The sequence below is a fragment of the Silene latifolia genome, chromosome 5 (assembly GCF_048544455.1).
Source record: "Silene latifolia isolate original U9 population chromosome 5, ASM4854445v1, whole genome shotgun sequence".
NCBI lineage: Eukaryota > Viridiplantae > Streptophyta > Magnoliopsida > Caryophyllales > Caryophyllaceae > Silene > Silene latifolia.
In genome coordinates, this window is record NC_133530.1 from 46,521,883 (window position 1) to 46,540,156 (window position 18,274).

Here is an 18,274-nt window from a genome sequence, read left to right on the forward strand (position 1 = left end):
CCCTTAACTTGCATTTTACTTATTGTATTGCATTTTTGTCAATTTTGGATTTATATTTTTATGCTTTGGTCAAGATTATCATTTTGAGAGAAAGTGAGGAAGGGACTTATATGTTTATTGATGTGTAGTGTTTTGACATAGTGTCGGGATAGTAATTGCCTAGGCTATCCAAGCCTTCGTAGTGCCCCTAAAATGAAGATCAAAGGAACGAAGAGGAGATGACTTGGGTTACGGAATACCCACGGGTGGAACTGAATCCGTGAGGTACAGGGGCAATCCGAGCGTCTAAGGAAGAATCCGCTCGTCTTGGCTGCAATCGAGCGTCCTGTGAGAAAAACGCTCGTCCTGAGAGAGTTGGAAAGGAAATTTTTTCTCTGACTGAAAATCCGAGCGTCTCCTAAAGGAATCCGCTCATCTCAACCAAGACGCTCGTCTCAGTGAGGATCCGCTCGTTCTGCTTCTATTAAAATCTGTGATTTCTTCCTGACCAAGAATCCGAGCGTCCTCAAAAGAATCCGCTCGTCTCTCTTCAGAAAGACGCTCGTCTTCTGATGAAGACACTCGTCTCAGCACGGGTTACATTTTATACAGCTGACTGGGCAACAATCCGAGCGTCCCGTGCTGCAGACGCTCGTCTCCCCTGCTGCAATACAATAACACGGGATTAAAACCCCCTTTCCCATTTCATTTCAGTTCATTCAAAACACAAACACACCTCCAAAACCTTGAAAACCCTCAATCCCTCCAACCATAAAAATAAATTTCCTCAACCAAATTCACCCAAATTAATTCCAAACTTCCTCAAAACCCAAACAAATCACTCCTCTATCAACAAAAGCCATTCAAACATCCTAGTCCTCAAAAATTGAATCGATTTTCTAGGGTTAAAGGCAAATTTCGAAAATCCTAAATCGATTTGGGATTCATTGAAGTTTGAGGATACTAGAAGAATTCAAGCAAATCTTTGGTTCTTGATACATACGAGGAGAAGAACAATGGCTAGGACCAAAGGTGGAAGCAAGGCACCTACAAACCAAACCTTTCCAAAAAGGCAACAAGCACTTCAAGCCTCAAAGGCTTTGGTGATACATCAAGCAAGAGAGGAAACACAAGAAGCTCCAATTCCTATGGTGGAAGCTACTACTTCTATCCCGGTTATTGAGCAACTAGAAAAATACCCAGAGGTAACTTTCACATCCGATGCTCATAGGAAAATTTTTGTGTCTCTTGATAAGAAATCGATTTTACCCACCAAGTTTATTTGCCAAGATGCCTTGACCAAATTGGGTGTCCTTGAAAGGACCAAGAACTTCTTTGAGTCTATGGGTTGCTTACATTGTTTGATATGCAAGAATTGACCTACCCCTCCCTCACCTTGGAATTTCTAAGTTCATTGAAAGTTACAAAGGTGGAGACTCGAACGAATATTGAATTCCGCCTTGAGAATGTGGATAGGAAGATGTCCTTTAATGAGTTTGGTAAAGTTTTCGGTCTTTATAATGACTCGACTTATGTGAAGAAACCTTCAACGAAATATGATCCCGTCCCTTTGTGGAAGGCTATTACCGAAAGAAAGTTTACGTCTTATCATGATTGTCGTGCTCTTTATGTCCACCATCCGGGTATAAGGGTATGGCACAAGGTTGTTGGGAACACTCTTATTGCTAGGAAGGGAACAAACCACTTCACCGAACTTGATTTTATCTATCTCGAGTCGACCATGAATGTTGATAGAAAGTTCACCAAGAAGTACAATATTCTTCAACTTTTGATCGAAAGGTGGCTTAATATCGATCATGGTAAGGAAGGCGCGGCCTTTATAGTAAATGGGGGATTCGTAACTTGGTTGGCAAAACACTTAAACAGGAATTTCAACAAAGATGGTACTTATAAGCCGGTTAAGGGTGGCCACCTCATTGATCTAGTCACTATGGTTCACAAATTCCATTGGGTCAAAAACGACAATCTTGACAACAAATTTGAGTGGCTTACAAGAGATGCCAAGTCCTTCATTCTACCGAACAAAATTTGCCGACTCAATGTCCGTAGCCCACACTATCTTCTCCCACTCTCCGAGGAAGACGAGTCCATAATGCAACACCATAGGGAGGCCATTGCCGAGCCCTCCTCCTCTATTATCACTCCACCCTACCCGTTCATCTACCATGAGTTTCGACCCGAAAATGTTACGGTGGGAAATGATTACTTGACTCTTTTAATGCAAGAAATGCATAACCAAGCCCATGAAGACCGAGTCAATGCATATAGAGCTCAATATCCGCCTCTCTTACACCTAGCTAGGCAAGGACTTCTTGACCCATCATGTCCTTTGCCTAGTTGGGCGGATAGGGAAGTTTTCTTTCCTAATGTTCGTAGGGATGCTAGCATGGGTGATGAGGAGGTTGTTGTTGAGAGTGGTGATGAAGAAGAAGAAGGTGAAGAAGAAAAAGGAAGTGGGGAAGAAGAAGAAAGCTCAAGTGAAAGTGGTGAAGCCTCCGGGTCTATGGAGGTAGATGATGACAATCATGCTAGTGAGGATGATGATAATGATGGAGATGGTATTGATTTCGCCATGGGCGACAATTGAGGATTAACAAGCTCTTTGGAGGATGTCACAATACATTGTGAGTCTCCTACACCTTCTTTGGCTTTGTTCATTTCTCTTGTTTGTAAATTTGTTTCTTGATCATGAGTTTGAGTCTTAGCAACATTTAGAGGACTCCCACCTCGGCCCCATTGAGGTGTCTTTTATTGCTCCCACCATGAAAAATTCAAAATGACAATTTTAGTTGCATGCATAGCATTCTTTATGCATGAACTCCCTCACTCTCACTTGGTTTGGGGAAGTTCAAGCATATGCATTGGGAGTTAATTTAAATTATGCTCTCCAACCAAACAAAAATTCATGCATCATATAGCATAGCTTAGTTTGCATTCACTTTTATTTATATGTCATATAGTTTGCATTTAGCTTAGCAATCATGCATTTTCATATAGCATGCATAATTTCCTATCGTATTGGCCATTGAGGACAATGCCCATACTAGTGTGGGGATGGGAAATTCTAACATGACTTATAAAACAAAAATGAAAAAAATTGAAATTTTTTGAAAAATACAAAAACATGTCTTCTATTTCATAAACATAAAAACCATAAAAATTTGAAAAATGCAAAAATTCAAAAATTCAAAAACATATTCATATCCTTCATAGTGTAGTATTGTATATATTGTGTTTGTTCATCCTTTTTCACATTGATCGACTACGCCACATCCGAGACATGAGGATATTGAAGACCGCATGGTATGATATTTCTAATCTCCTTTTTCCTCTTTATGTTAATGACTATGTGGCTTTATTTTGATTGATGCGGTATAAACAATGTGATTATAGGATTGCATTTAGATTATTTGGCATACTAGTTGGTAAAGGCATATGCATTAGGTTGTATAAATGTTAGTTGTATCATGGCATATAGTTGCATTTAGGAAATTTTTTGTGAAAGCGTCTATTTGGGAAGTTGACAAGTGTATATAAGGCCCTTGTAGATACTTTTTCTTCTTAAGAATTTTCTTGTTAGAATACTTGTAAAACACCCTAGGATGTATCATGCTAGTATCCTTTGACCCATGGATTAAGGCCTAGTCAAGAGTACCTTGTGGTGTGATAACTCCTTGGCTACCGTTTATTTGAAGGTGACCCTTGAAACCATGCAACCATCATCCATATTCTACCACATTTTGTCATTAAAGGGAATTGGCACAAAAATTGTTCAAAATTTGAGTTCAAAAATTGAAATGAAAAGAAAAGGTTTGCAATTGCATCAAAAGAAAAGAGGAGAAACAAAAATGAAAACTCCTATGCTTCAAAAATAAGCACCCTCACTAAAAATGGGGTAGCTTTGAAAATGTTCAAAAAGAAATGCAAAAAGTTGAAATTGTCGAGTGTTGAAAATGCCAAACATCAAAGAAATGCCAAAAGAAATGTTCTCAAAATGTCAAATGCCACAACAAATTGGGGGGAAAATAACAACAAAAAGCAAAATCCCACATGAAACTCAAGTTCTATTGATCCCTTTTCCATCGTATCCACTATTGTGCATGGTAGAGAGGAGACGACCCTTCTTCTTGTCTAGGCAAGAAGGGGAATTCCGCGATCCTCCAGTGTTTCTAACACCATAGGGAGACTACTCTTGACGAAAGCATTTAACAATTGAGGACAAAGGTACCCTAGCTTGACATAACTTGGAAGTGATTTATTGGTATCCTTCTAGGTTTAGTAGTTTGAAGAAACCGTATCTATGATGGAATGTGTACCCTTATATTGCTTCCCTTGTAGATAATTTCCGCCACTTAGATGAGGAAAGTGGCTATTCATTTTTGTAGATGCGTCCATTACTTGTTTTGTGTGCTTTAATGCTTGGATGTGTCGCCATTTTGGCAAGCCCCACCTTGCCTTGCAAGAAGGCATCCTACCTCATGGTTGTCTTATTGTGAGTTGAAGGGCAGAGTGAGACCCACTAATTATCTCATATCGGCTATATTAGTAGGTTAGTATGAATAAAGGTCCTAGTTTTTGTCACCTCTTTACTCGGGACGAGCAAAGGTTCGGTTTGGGGATGTTTATTGTGTTGGGGCTGGTGTCCTCTACAGTTAGTGCAATAACATTTAAATCTCTAAAAGGATCAAAGGGTATACTTTTGTATTATTATCAGTTGGTCCACGTTTATCAATAACGGTTGGCTTGCTAGATAAGTTTGACGTTATTCTCATACAGATGGCGGTGATCAATTGGTTCCTAAAAGTCACACCTATAGGATACGTTTGAGAGATGTGACAGTATGAAAATACAGTCATGTTGATGCCTAATACGACTAAGCAGTTAGTCGGAGTTATTATTGACTAATAATTAGTCAAACGCGATGTTGAGATATTTATTTAATACGAATTAAATAATAATGGCTAAGGCGAATTAAGCAGTTAATTCGTAAATTGAATATAAACGATTATATTTAATTAATGTATATTGAATTAATTAATTATACAATATTGTCATTGTCGGACAAGTATTAATATATCGACTGAGTCATGTTACTAGTTGATATTTTAATAACCGATAACCGATGACGATTTATAATAAAATCCCGTCATATACATTTTAGCGATACGAGTCGGACCAAGAGTTAAAAAATAAGGAGGAAGTGAAAGCCCACTCCCTCCCCTTGCTCACGGTTTGGACCGAGTGAACAAAAGGAGAGGCTCTCTCTCCTTTTGACCTAATCTTTGTCATTTGCACAAAAATTAGGGTTTCGGATAAATTTCCTCTGAAACTCTAGATCTCACACAAAACCTCACAACCACTCTCTCAATATTGCAAGTCAATTAGAGAGTAATTTCTAGCACAAAGGGCATAGTCTCAGACGGTCTTGGGTGCAACGATTAGGAGGAAATCTACATTGATTTCTGTTCATTAGGCCGAATTGCACAGGACCCGAGGTTGATTCTTATTCCTTATCGTTTTCTCTTGTATTTTTCGTTTATGACATTTTATCACATGTTAAAATTTGCGTTATAGTCCTAAATTTTAAGGGTTTTATACGGATATTACCCCACAAGTGGTATCAGAGCGAGGCCACGTAAATTTTTCATGTTGATTTTCATAAAACGATTTGAAACGATCTTGTTTTGCATAGAAAACCGTGCGGCCGAACTGTTTTGTATACACGGCTGTTTTTGGTTTTTTTCTCATTGAAAACCGTGACAAACGGTTCCCGTCTGATCAGACGATGTTTTGTTTTTCGATTTGTTCTTTGCATATTGTTATTTTAAACGATAATCATAGCAATATGTTAAAGTATTATCAATTGTAGATTTAATTGTATATGAATTAGATCAAAATTGCAATTGGTCTTGTTTTGTTCAATCGTTTTTACGAGGGTTTTGATGCTTGGAATTTTTTTTTTCCTTTCTTGCTCTCGGTCAAGCCGAATTAAAAAAAAAAAAAAAATTTGTTTTTTTTTGCTCTCGGCAGCAGCAACAATAAAAAAAAAATGGTTTTATATTTTTTCGGCCATAACATATGCACAATACGGATTTTGTGCATTCGCTTGATAGTGAAACGGTTCACTCACGTACCATTTAGTTATTTTAAAGCAATTTAAAGTAACGGATTATCATGAATTAAAATTAAGTTGATAGAAGCGGTTTTGTCACATAATTTTAATCGTTAAAAGGTGGTTTGGATATATTTAACATAATTACGGAATTATGTCACGAATAAATTTTATTTTAGTTGATGCATTTTTATTTATCGTTATATTTGAATGCCTTGAATGTTTTATTACGTATTTAATTTTACAAACGGTTGTAACTTAGTGTGGCCTTAGTAGAATGTGTTACCGTAATGATGGAACACGGTCTTGGTTGTATTTTGAGATCTTGTATCTCCGTTTTGGTTTTTCCTTGTAATTACAGTTTTTTATTTAGAATGTAAATAGGTTTATATTTTGTATTTTTTAAATTGTAATTTTGAGAAGACCAAAGATGGAGATCGGATGCTCACTCCCGCTGCATGGACAAAGATGGAACATCAAGACAAGCTTCTCGGGTCCAGCGGTGGATTCCAAAGTTGTATTATGTTCTTTTTACTAGGATAGGCCACACTAGGACTTTTATTTACGTTTTGCATTCTTTTACATTTTTTATTGTAACGATAGTTTGCATCATTTTCCGCCTAAAACTAAACCACCTAATATTTGCATGAAAAACCGACTCATATAGAGGTTACTGCGTTAGTTTTCTATGATATACTGAGATATCACACGTTTTTATAAGCCATCACCTAAATTAATTCATTCACGCAATGCTAGTTTTTCGTTCACTTAAAATGAATTAAAACTAAGTTGATGGAATCTTCCTCGTATAACCAAAAATTGAGAATAGTCTTTATAGGTCAAACTCCAATGAATCCCTTCTTCGTCGGTAGGCATAATATGACCCCTTCTACGTCGGGTAAGTTGGAACTGATTGACCTATTTTATCTCAACACTATGGTCACTCGTACGATCCTGTGATTATGGTGGACTATAGATAGGATTTACGGAAATCTATCGACCAAGAGTTCTAACGATAGAACTAGCTAAACAGTTAGCTTATCAATTTACGGAAATTGAGTCTTGGGATCATTTGTATAATTCTTGAGGTAGATCGATTATACAAGTGCAATGAGTCTACACGTTAAAATGAATTTTAAATAGACTTAAATCACCTCGATGAGTTGCTTATTTCGTTTTGTTTTTCCTTTCTTTTTCAATGTAGATCACGATCACTTAAACTGCTAATAACAAAATGGCTGGCCGTGCTGACGACCCAATGCCAAGTGCCACATTGGACCGTGAGTCCTGGCTTCGGATCTTCATGAATCAGATGAATCAGTCTACTCGACTGAAGAATGATGGATCAAACTTCGCGGACTGGGAGGCGGCATTACGGAATGCCGCCGCTGCTGACGGGAAGCTCAAATATCTGACAGAGCCCATCCCGTCAAACCCAGGCCCCACGGCTGGAGCTAACGAGATCGCCAAGTATAACGATTTCGTCATGGAAGCGGGTGCGATAAAAACGTACTCATTTTTGCAATGGAATCCAATTTGCATAAACGCTTCATAGCCCAAGGTGCAAACAAAATTTTCACCACGCTCACTAAGGAATTCTCGAAAGCACCGAGAATCGTGACCTATGAGCATACCACTCGCTTCCTTGATGCGAAACTCCAGAAGGGCCAACCGGTTAGCCCACACATTCTCAGCATGATTGAGAATGTCGAGAAACTGGAGGCGCTTGATTGTAAAATCAGCGAGAACATCGTGATTGACCGCATGCTTCATTCACTCCACGATGGTTTTGCACTCTTTAGAGCGAATTACTATATGAATGATTTGAAGAAAAGTCCTCATGAACTACACTCCCTACTCGTACAGACCGAGAAGGATATGAAGTTTAGTGGGAGCTTGAAACAGGATGTTCTCGTTGTGTCAAACAAGGGCAAGGGTAAGGGCAAAGCTCAGGCAGACCTAGCGGTAGGCAAACGGAAGTTTAAGAAGTCGGGATCAGGTAAGAGTGGGCCTAGTGAGTCGAGCACCTCATCAGGTGCGACAAAGAGCAAGACTGGTAACATGGAATGCCACCATTGCCACAAGACTGGGCATTGGAGGCGTACATGTCATGTATACCATGAGGACATAAAAGCAGGTCGCGTTACTCCTGTTGGTATGTCTTCTACTACTTCTACTTTTATTCATATGATTGAGATTAACCACGCAAGTTACGGAACTTGGGTACTAGATACTGGTTGTGGTTCTCATCTGTGTAATCATGTGCAGGGGCTCCGAAACATCGAACCCCTCGTAAAGGGTGAGGTGGACCTGCGTGTTGGGAATGGAGCACGAGTGGCTGCCGTCTCAAGGGGAACATATGTGATCCAGCTTCCTAGCGGATTTGAGTTATTTTTATATAACTACTATTATGTACCCAGTCTATCCAAAAACATTATTTCAGTTTCTGCACTTGACAAACTTGGTTTTTCATTTGTAATAGAGAATAATAGTTGCATTTTCTCATTACACGATATGATTTATGGCAAGGCAGTCTCCATGAACGGAATTTATGTTTTAGATCGGACCACCGAAATATTACACGTAATGAATAAAAGGTTAAAGGTTGGTGACAAAGATCAAACTTATCTATGGTTCGCCGTATGGGACACATTAATGAGAAACGCGTTAAACAGCTCATAAAGAATGGAGCTATCTCGGCCTTTGATTTTCAATCATTTGGCACGTGTGAATCATGTCTCATTGGTAAGATGACTCGAATTTCCTTCAAAGGTGTTGGAATGCGCGGCTGCGACCTATTAGGACTCAAACATACGGATGTGTGTGGACCTATGTCAATCACCGCACGAGAAGGCTATAGGTACTTCATCACTTTCACGGACGATTTAGCGAGATATGGCTATGTCTACTTAATGAAGCACAAAAGTGAATCCTTTGAGAAATTCAAAGAATACCGAGAATCGGATACAGAACCAATCGGGTAGAAAGATTAAAACACTACGATCGGACCGTGGTGGCGAGTATCTTTCTCACGAGTTTGATCAACACCTTAAGGATTGTGGGATTGCCTTACGATTAACTCCACCGGAACACCTCGGTTGAATGGTGTGTCCGAACGGAGAAATCGAACACTACTTGATATGGTTCGATCCATGATGAGTCACACCGTGTTGCCTCATTGTGGGGTTATGCTCTTCTCGTCACCGCTCTAATACTTAATCAAGTCCGTCTAAAGCTGTTGACAAGACTCCATATGAACTATGGAAGGGAACGGTCCCTAACTTGTCCTTTATACGGGTTTGGGGCTGCGAGGCTTATGTCAAGTGGAGACACGAGGATAATCTCGACCCGCGATCGGTCAAGACATACTTTATAGGTTATCCTAAAGGAACACTTGGTCATTACTTCTATTCGCCAACCGAACAACGTGTATTTGTTGCGGCTAGTGCGACATTCTTAGAGAAGGAATTTCTCGAGAATGCGAAGAGTAATAGAACCTTCGAGCTGTCGGAGATTCCAGAACCAAATACCGAGCAACCATTGGAGGAACCAGTTTCTTCAATCCTGGCTGTGGTTAATATTCCTGAGGAACCTAGGAGGCCGGGAAGAGTCTCTATTCCTCCGGACAGATACATTGGTATGGTCGAGGAACATGACATAGATGACATTCTGCTCTTAACGAGTAGTGAACCCGCAACCTATAAAGGTGCCATGACTAGTTCCGACTCAAAGCGATGGCTTGAGGCCATGCAATCCGAGATGGACTCCATGTATGAGAACAACGTATGGGATCTTGTTGACTTACCAGCTAAGGTTCGTCCCCTTCAATGCAAATGGCTTTACAAGATAAAGCATTCTGTGGAAGGTCAACAAGATATCTATAAAGCACGACTAGTTGCTAAAGGTTTCACCCAAGTGCCAGGTCTGCACTATGATGAAATTTTTGCACCCGTAGTCATGCTGCGTTCCATTCGGATTATCTTAGCCATTGCCGCTTTTCATGACTATGAAATTTGGCAGATGGATGTGAAAACCGCCTTCTTAAACGGTTTTTTGGAAAAAGAGTTGTACATGGTACAACCCGAAGGTTTCATCGATCCCGAACATCCTAAGAAAGTATGCAAGCTTAAGCGTTCCATTTATGGACTTAAGCAAGCTTCTCGGAGTTGGAATCATCGTTTCGACCAGGTGATAAAAGAAAATGGTTTTACTCGATCAGTCGAGGAACCATGTCTATACATCAAGTCGAGTGGGAGTAAGATTGTCTTCCTAATATTGTATGTCGATGACATACTCCTGATTGGGAATGACATACCTCTCTTAACTTCGGTAAAAGTATGGTTGAAGAACCATTTCCAGATGAAAGATCTGGGTGAGGCACAAAGAATTTTGGGCATCCGTATCTATCGAGATAGATCACGTCGGATATTATCTCTCGTCCAGAGTCTTACATAGACAAGATCCTAGAGAGATTCGGCATGACTAACTCCAAAAAGGGGTTTCTTCCTATGGCTCCAGGGGTGCATTTGAGCAAGTCTCGGCACCGAGACACCGGAAGAGAAAGAGCGCATGACACGGATTCCTTATGCCTCGGCTATAGGATCAATCATGTATGCCATGATATGCACACGTCCGGATGTGGCATATGCATTGAGTATGACAAGTCGATTCCAACAGCATCCAGGTGAATCACATTGGATGGCTGTCAAGAACATTCTTAAGTACCTACGGAGGACTAAAGATTGGGCATTGACTTATGGAGGCGAACAAAAGCTATGCGCAACGATTCTGCAGATGCTAGCTTCCAAACGGATCGAGATGACTCGAAATCTCGGTCTGGATTCGTTTTTACTCTTAATAGCGCTACGATCACTGGAAGAGTTCCAAACAAAGTGTTTGACAGATTCTACGACCGAGTCCGAGTCCGTGCGCGCGCGAAGCTGCAAAGGAAGCGATATGGATGCGTCAATTTTTACAAGGACTATCTGTAGTGCCTAGTTTGAATGACCCGATCACCATCTATTGCGACAATAGAGGTGCCATCTTCAAAGCTAAGGAGCCTAAGTCTAGCAACAAGTCTAGACATGTACAACGGAAAGCTCATCTAATCCGAGATTACGTGGAGCAAAAGGAGGTAATGATAGAAAAGATTGCTACAAATGATAATATAGCAGATCCTCTCACTAAACCACTACGACAAGATAAGCATGAAGGGCATGTTAATTCCATGGGAATTAAACGTATTCCTGAGTTGTAGTACTCTTTTATGGATTAGATTCATTCTCTTTTGTACTCTATACGACATCATCTTTTTGATATTTATATATTTTGTTTTTCATGTGGATTTGTACGACAATTTTGAACACCACAAAGTGAACTGAACAAACATTATATTTTTGGTCCTTAATTGCCCACGTGAGATGATAACTGCAATTATTTTGTGACGTTGGTTGATGGTGGGTTCAACGAGCCATAAGTCAAAAGGTTGACTGACCAATCACATAGGCGAGTTATACGGATATCTCGTAGGACACAATTGTGACATCGACATGGAGTCCTAAATGTTTTATAACATTCGGTGCCAGGTCGTGGATAGGACCTCCATGGTGATCCTAAGAGTCGATTATTTTGACTATCGACTGTCTCTTGAGACTAAGGCAGATTTTGGGTGACTTTGGTTTCTTTCTCACGGTCATCCGTAACAGGGGGCCAAGTAGATTTTTTCTGGGTCATTTCATGCTGTGCTTAGATCGGCAGGAGTCGAGTTGAAGGAAATATTCAGCCTTTATCAGGTACTCGATATTTCTCAGGGCCACTCGAGGAGTCAGAATCGAAATGCATGGCCATGCTCGAATACGAATTCGTTTTATCAGTTGAGTTACTCTCTAGTCGGGGAAACCACTCTTGATATAGATCGATTGTAAAATACGACCTTTGCGGATCCGGATCTGCAAATTGTTTTACATTGAGTGGGAGAAATTTTAAATGAATATGAGAATCGGTTATCGCACATACACTTGTACGGACAAGTTAGAGTTTGTTGGAGCCGTGTCCTCCAGTTAGTGCGGATAACGTTATTGCACATACACTTGTACGGACAAGTGGGAGCTTTTTGGGGCTGGTGTCCTCTACAGTTAGTGCAATAACATTTAAATCTCTAAAAGGATCAAAGGGTATACTTTTGTATTATTATCAGTTGGTCCACGTTTATCAATAACGGTTGGCTTGCTAGATAAGTTTGACGTTATTGTCAAACAGATGGCGGTGATCAACTAGTCCCTAAAAGTCACACCTATAGGATACGTTTGAGAGATGTGACAGTATGAAAATACAGTCATGTTGATGCCTAATATGACTAAGCAGTTAGTCGGAGTTATTATTGACTAATAATTAGTCAAACGCGATGTTGAGATATTTATTTAATACGGATTAAATAATAATGGCTAAGGCGAATTAAGCAGTTAATTCGTAAATTGAATATAAACGATTATATTTAATTAATGTATATTGAATTAATTAATTATAAAATATTGTCATTGTCGGACAAGTATTAATATATCGACTGAGTCATGTTACTAGTTGATATTTTAATAACCGATAACCGATGACGATTTATAATATAATCCCGTCATATACATTTTAGCGATACGAGTCGGACCAAGAGTTAAAAAATAAGGAGGAAGTGAAAGCCCACTCCCTCCCCTTGCTCACGGTTTGGACCGAGTGAACAAAAGGAGAGGCTCTCTCTCCTTTTGACCTAATCTTTGTCAGTTGCACAAAAATTAGGGTTTCGGAAAAATTTCCTCTGAAACTCTAGATCTCACACAAAACCTCACAACAACTCTCTCAATATTGCAAGTCAATTAGAGAGTAATTTCAAGCACAAGGGGCATAGTCTCAGACGGTCTTGGGTGCAACGATTAGGAGGAAATCTACATTGATTTCTGTTCATTATGCCGAATTGCACAGGACCCGAGGTTGATTCTTATTCCTTATCGTTTTCTCTTGTATTTTTCGTTTATGACATTTTATCACATGTTAAAATTTGCGTTATAGTCCTAAATTTTAAGGGTTTTATATGGATATTACCCCACATATTGTGACTCATATTTGAGCACATTTAGTCCTCAAATTAGCATCGTTCCTATGCTTTATAGTGCATAATTGGGTCATTTACTATCTTTAGTTTCCCACTTTGCATATTCTTTGAGGTTTTGTTTCCTTGGTAGGAGAGGAGTGCAAACCTTGCATTTACATGGAAAAATGGAGCTAAATTGATCGCATGTAATGACCAAGAATCAAAGGGAAGATGATACTAGAAGACCTATGTAGATAATAAAGTAGATTGGGCAATGATGAAAGGATCCTTGCATCCCCAACAAGATCCCCGCGGATAGTTGAGGATTGAAGAGAAAAGAGAAGTGCCTGACCCAGGATCCGAGCGGATTGCAAGCAATCTGGGCGTCTCCCTGCACAACAATCCGAGCGTCCCGAGCTTAAGATGCTCGTCTTGAAGCCCTAGAATCCGAGTGTCTCCTCTATGATCCGCTCGGATCTCCAGACAGAACCCACCGTGCCAGCTTCCAAGCCGCTCGGGAGGAGCATATCCATACGGGACTAGTAAAATGGAGATGCTCATCTCCTTGGAGAGGAGCATTTCCTCGACTTTTCTTAACGGTCTTAATAGTCATTTAAGCCCTTAGTTACCCTCATCATTGTACCTAATCTTTAGTATAAATACCCCTTTGTACTACCTAGATTATAAAGCAATCTTAATGCTCTCTTAATCAAGTTGTAATCAATTAGTAATCTCATCTTAATCATGTAATCAACTCTTAATCTAGTCTTAATACAAATCTCAATCCTTAATCTTTCCTTAACTTCTCTATTGTTCATCATTTATTTTGGGTAATTAGAAGATTATTTGGGTTTATTGGGAGATTGACAACCTTCCATCAATCATCAAGTACTTCTATTATTCTTTGCATTATTATTTTGAAATCTCCATAGGTATAATTCTCTCTTAATCCTTTAATTATTGTTAAATCATTTTTATTCATTCATCATGTTTTGCCTTGTTAATGAAATTGACAACCTTGTTAGCATGTTAAACTTGATAATGAGTGAGTAGTTTCCTTAGCTAGGGTTAGTGGGGAATTAGGGGAAACCAACATGGGGATTGATTCATGCTTAATCTAATATGTTCACATAATTTATTTGCTTGCTTGTTGTGATTTCAATTTATGCACATGTTATGTTTGATAAAATGCGAGCCTATGAATCCTTGAATTTTTTTACCCATCACCTATATTTTCAATGAGACTTGTAAGACATAAACCAACTCGAGTCTCATTAGACCATGCATATAGTTGGATAGGAAGGAATAAGTCGACTTGTAGGTGTTGTACAATCTAATCGATTCGGCTCCGGGACCCAAACCTTCTTAGGGATTGTAAGATATACACTAACTCGATCCCATCACAATAATAATTGCTTGTTTATAATTTGAGAACATGTTTGTATGATCAACTCCCATGAATCCCCTATAAGCCCATGATACCCTAGTGCTTTTAATCAATTGTTTACATCTTCATTTTATCTACCTTGCTTTGTTTTTATTGTTGATTAGTTTTAATTGATCTCCTATCTCAACCCCAAATTGTGACACCCTTAGACGCAACCATTTACAATTGAAAATCCTACATCAATACCCGTCCCTTGGGATCCGACCTTTACGTACCTCTTTGCTAAGAGTAGTTTGTAAAGTTATAAATATTGTTTTGGTTGAGTAACTTTTGCGACGAGTTTTACAACAAAACTAATCAGCATACAACCCATTGTAAAATTGGGTGCATAAGAACCAACGTTGGAAACCATGATGAGGTACAGAATGAACTAGCTTCTTGAACCTAGTCCAAGCTTCACTCAAATCTTTAGTGGCCAATTGTGTGAATGTAGTGATTTGGCCTCTTAATGCATTAGTGCACTGTGGTGAAAAATACCTTCTGTAGAAGTCTAAAGCTAGGAAATTCCAGTCAGTAACACCAGCAGCTTCCCTATCCAAATCTCTCAACTACTCCCGGGCGTCATCAGTCAAAGAAAAGGGTAAAAGAATTTCATTAACCCTGTCTTGTGTCACCCCAGTAACTAGAGGAATGGTGAAGTAGTAATCAGGAAACAACTCCATATGTTTGCATGGATCCTCGCCAGCTACTCCCTTGAAGAGATTCCTTTCAACCAATTGAATGTAAGATGGCTGAATTCCAAAGGTTCCTGAATCTGTAGTAGGAAGCAGGAAACCTTTGGGCAGAGAATCTACAGTAGGTTCTGAGTGACTGGCGATGTTCGGCATTTTAGCAAACGGAGTTGTAAGAACAGCAGATATAGAAATGCCCTCTTCTAGGACAGATTACCTGCAACATAATTACAGCACTAGAGAAAAATATGAGATCAGCCTCAAGGAATAAATTCCTTGAGGCGAGAGACAAACTAAATGTAAAGTAAACAAAATGACACCACTTCCCTGGCAACGGCGCCAAAATTTGATACGGCTGTCGCAACCCTATCAAAAATAAAACCAACTGGCTCTAACTAATGCAGCAGAGGCAAGTCGGGTATCGAATCCACAGGGAGATTGGAGTTTTGTATGCTAACTAGGTCTGTATAAATAAGCGTTTCTTGGGGTTTTGATTATTTTGGTTCTAAACTACGAAGATAAAGAGAAAGAGAGGGAGAAAGGAACAAGGAATAAGCTTTAATGAAGTTAACAGATAAAGGGAAGTAGCTAGGACAGTCGGTTCGCCATAGTTTTCTAGGAGTCCAAACTAGGGTCAAAGGTCAGCATAAATTTGGTCTGCAGGGTAATGAAAAGGTCCTCTCGGTCCGCTATTAGCCTTAAAACATTACTAACTTAGCTTTAACCCTCATTAGAATGCCTTAATGTTCATTGCAAGTCTTACCCCTTCCAATCATTCGATCTAGGTCAAGGTGTACTGAATCAATTAGCTAAATGCATCGACTCAAGCAACTAATCTCTATTAAATGCAATGATTAACAACACAAACCAAATTTGTACCAAACCCTAATCACCTATTCATAATCTCCCTAATTACCAAGGCTCCCCTATGTCCTAGCATAGAAGATTAGCTATGCATAATTAATGTTGAGAAAATAGTAACAACAACCACAACAATTAAACTAAACATGATGAATAAATTGCTTAGTAAAACAAGAGAAAGAATAAAGGAGAAAGGATGAATAGAATAAGAAATAAATATTGCAATAATAATTAGTAAAGAAATTGAAGATGAGAAATACCGATTACAAAGGAGTTCCAAAACAATGGAGGTTTTAGGTCTAAAGAGTAAAGTGCAAAAGGGAAGAGATGAGATGAAAGTTTCAGATCCAAAAGTTAAAGGTAAAAAAAGTGATAATTGTTCTACTGTCGTCATCCTATTTATTCTAAGATAAAAAATAAAATATCCTTGCGTAGAAAATATCCTCAAGATAGAAACTACTAAATCGAGTAGAATGAAACCACTTGATCGAGTAAAGTCCAGAGCAAACAACTCGATTGAGGATAATAAGTACTCGATCGAGGAACCGAGAAAACGCCCCTCTCGATCGAGTACAATAGTTACTCGATCGAGGATCTTCAGCAGGATAAAGCATTCGATCGACCAGTTTTCAGCAGCCAACTTAGTCGATCGAGCTGTGTTAGCGCAGATGAACTCAAAACACCTTCCAAAGCCACTTCACGCATCTCTAAGTGACAGATTCCAAGCTCCGATTCTTCCTTCTACAAAATGCATGTGATTGGGACAGGTTCACGCTCGATTTTGCTCCTTTTCGGTTCATACCTGCAATTAATACAAGACAAACCAAAGTAGACTATTCAGGGGATATTTGTAGCTAGATGCCACATAAATAACATAGAAATGCCTGTAAATATAGGGTAAAAACCTTATATAAAATACACGCATCAGTGGCTTGGGATGAAGAAGGAGGTTGCTGAGTTTGTTTCGAGGTGTCTAGTTTGTTAAAGGGTGAAAGGTGAGCATAAGAGACCACATGGTAAGGTACAGTCCTTAGATGTGCCTGAGTGGAAGTGGAAGAACATTTTTATGGACTTCACTGTTGGTTTGCCTCGTACTCAGAAGGGCAATAATATGATTTGGGTGATAGTAGATCGTCTGACTAAGACAACACACTTTATTCCTATGAAAGATATTTGGAGTAAGGCTGAGTTGGCTAAGGCTGATGTGAAAAATATTGTGAAGTTACATGGGATTCCAAAAGATATAGTTTCTGATCGTGACTCGAGGTTTATTTCTAAGTACTGGCAAGAGTTGCAAGAGTGTATAGGTACGACTTTAAAGATGAGCATTGCATTTCATCAATCTACAGACGGACAGACCGAAAGGACTATTCAGACTTTAGAGGATATGTTTAGGGCTTGTGTCTTAGATTTTGAAGGTTCATGGGAGGAGAGGTTGGACTTGATAGAGTTTTCTTATAATAATAGTTATCATGCTAGTATTGGTATGACACCTTTTGAAGCTTTGTATGGGAGAAAGTGTAGGAGTCCAGTTTGTTGGGATGATGTCACTGATGCCGTGACACTGGGGATGGAATTGATCCAGCAGATGGTTGAGCAAGTACATATATAGACAAAAGATGAGAGCTGCACAAGATCGGCATAAGAGTTATGCAGATTTGAAGAGGAGTGAGATCGAGTTTTCTGTGGGAGATAAAGTATTATTGAAAGTGTTACCTATGAAAGGAATGATGCGGTTTGACAAGAGAGGAAAGCTTAGTCAGAAGTACATTGGACCTTATGAGATTTTAGATAGCGTTGGTGAAGTGGCATATCGTCTTGCACTACCACCAGCCTTGGCAAGAGTTCATAATGTTTTTCATGTTTCATAGTTAAGGAAGTATGTGAGAGATCCTACTCATGTGTTAGCAGCCGAGACAGTTGAGATGGATGCGAATTTGTCTTATTTGGAGGTGTCTAAGGAGATTTTGGACAGAAAGGTGAGGAAGACTAGAAATATTGAGATTTCTTTGGTGAAAGTTTTATGGTCTAATCATAATGTGGAGGAAGCTACTTGGGAAGTTAAAGCTGAGATAAAGGAGAAGTATCCTCATTTGTTTGCGTAA

The 18,274-nt window shown here is 39.3% G+C and overlaps 1 protein-coding gene across 1 annotated transcript; it reads left to right on the forward strand.

Annotated features, from left to right (window-relative positions):
* Positions 1-995: 995 nt before the first annotated feature.
* LOC141655321 (uncharacterized) lies at positions 996-18,274 on the forward strand. Its single transcript, XM_074462407.1, has 4 exons — positions 996-1,184; positions 17,269-17,603; positions 17,758-17,965; positions 18,041-18,274. Exons 1-4 carry the CDS (start codon positions 996-998, stop codon positions 18,272-18,274), a joined length of 966 nt encoding a protein of 321 aa, XP_074318508.1.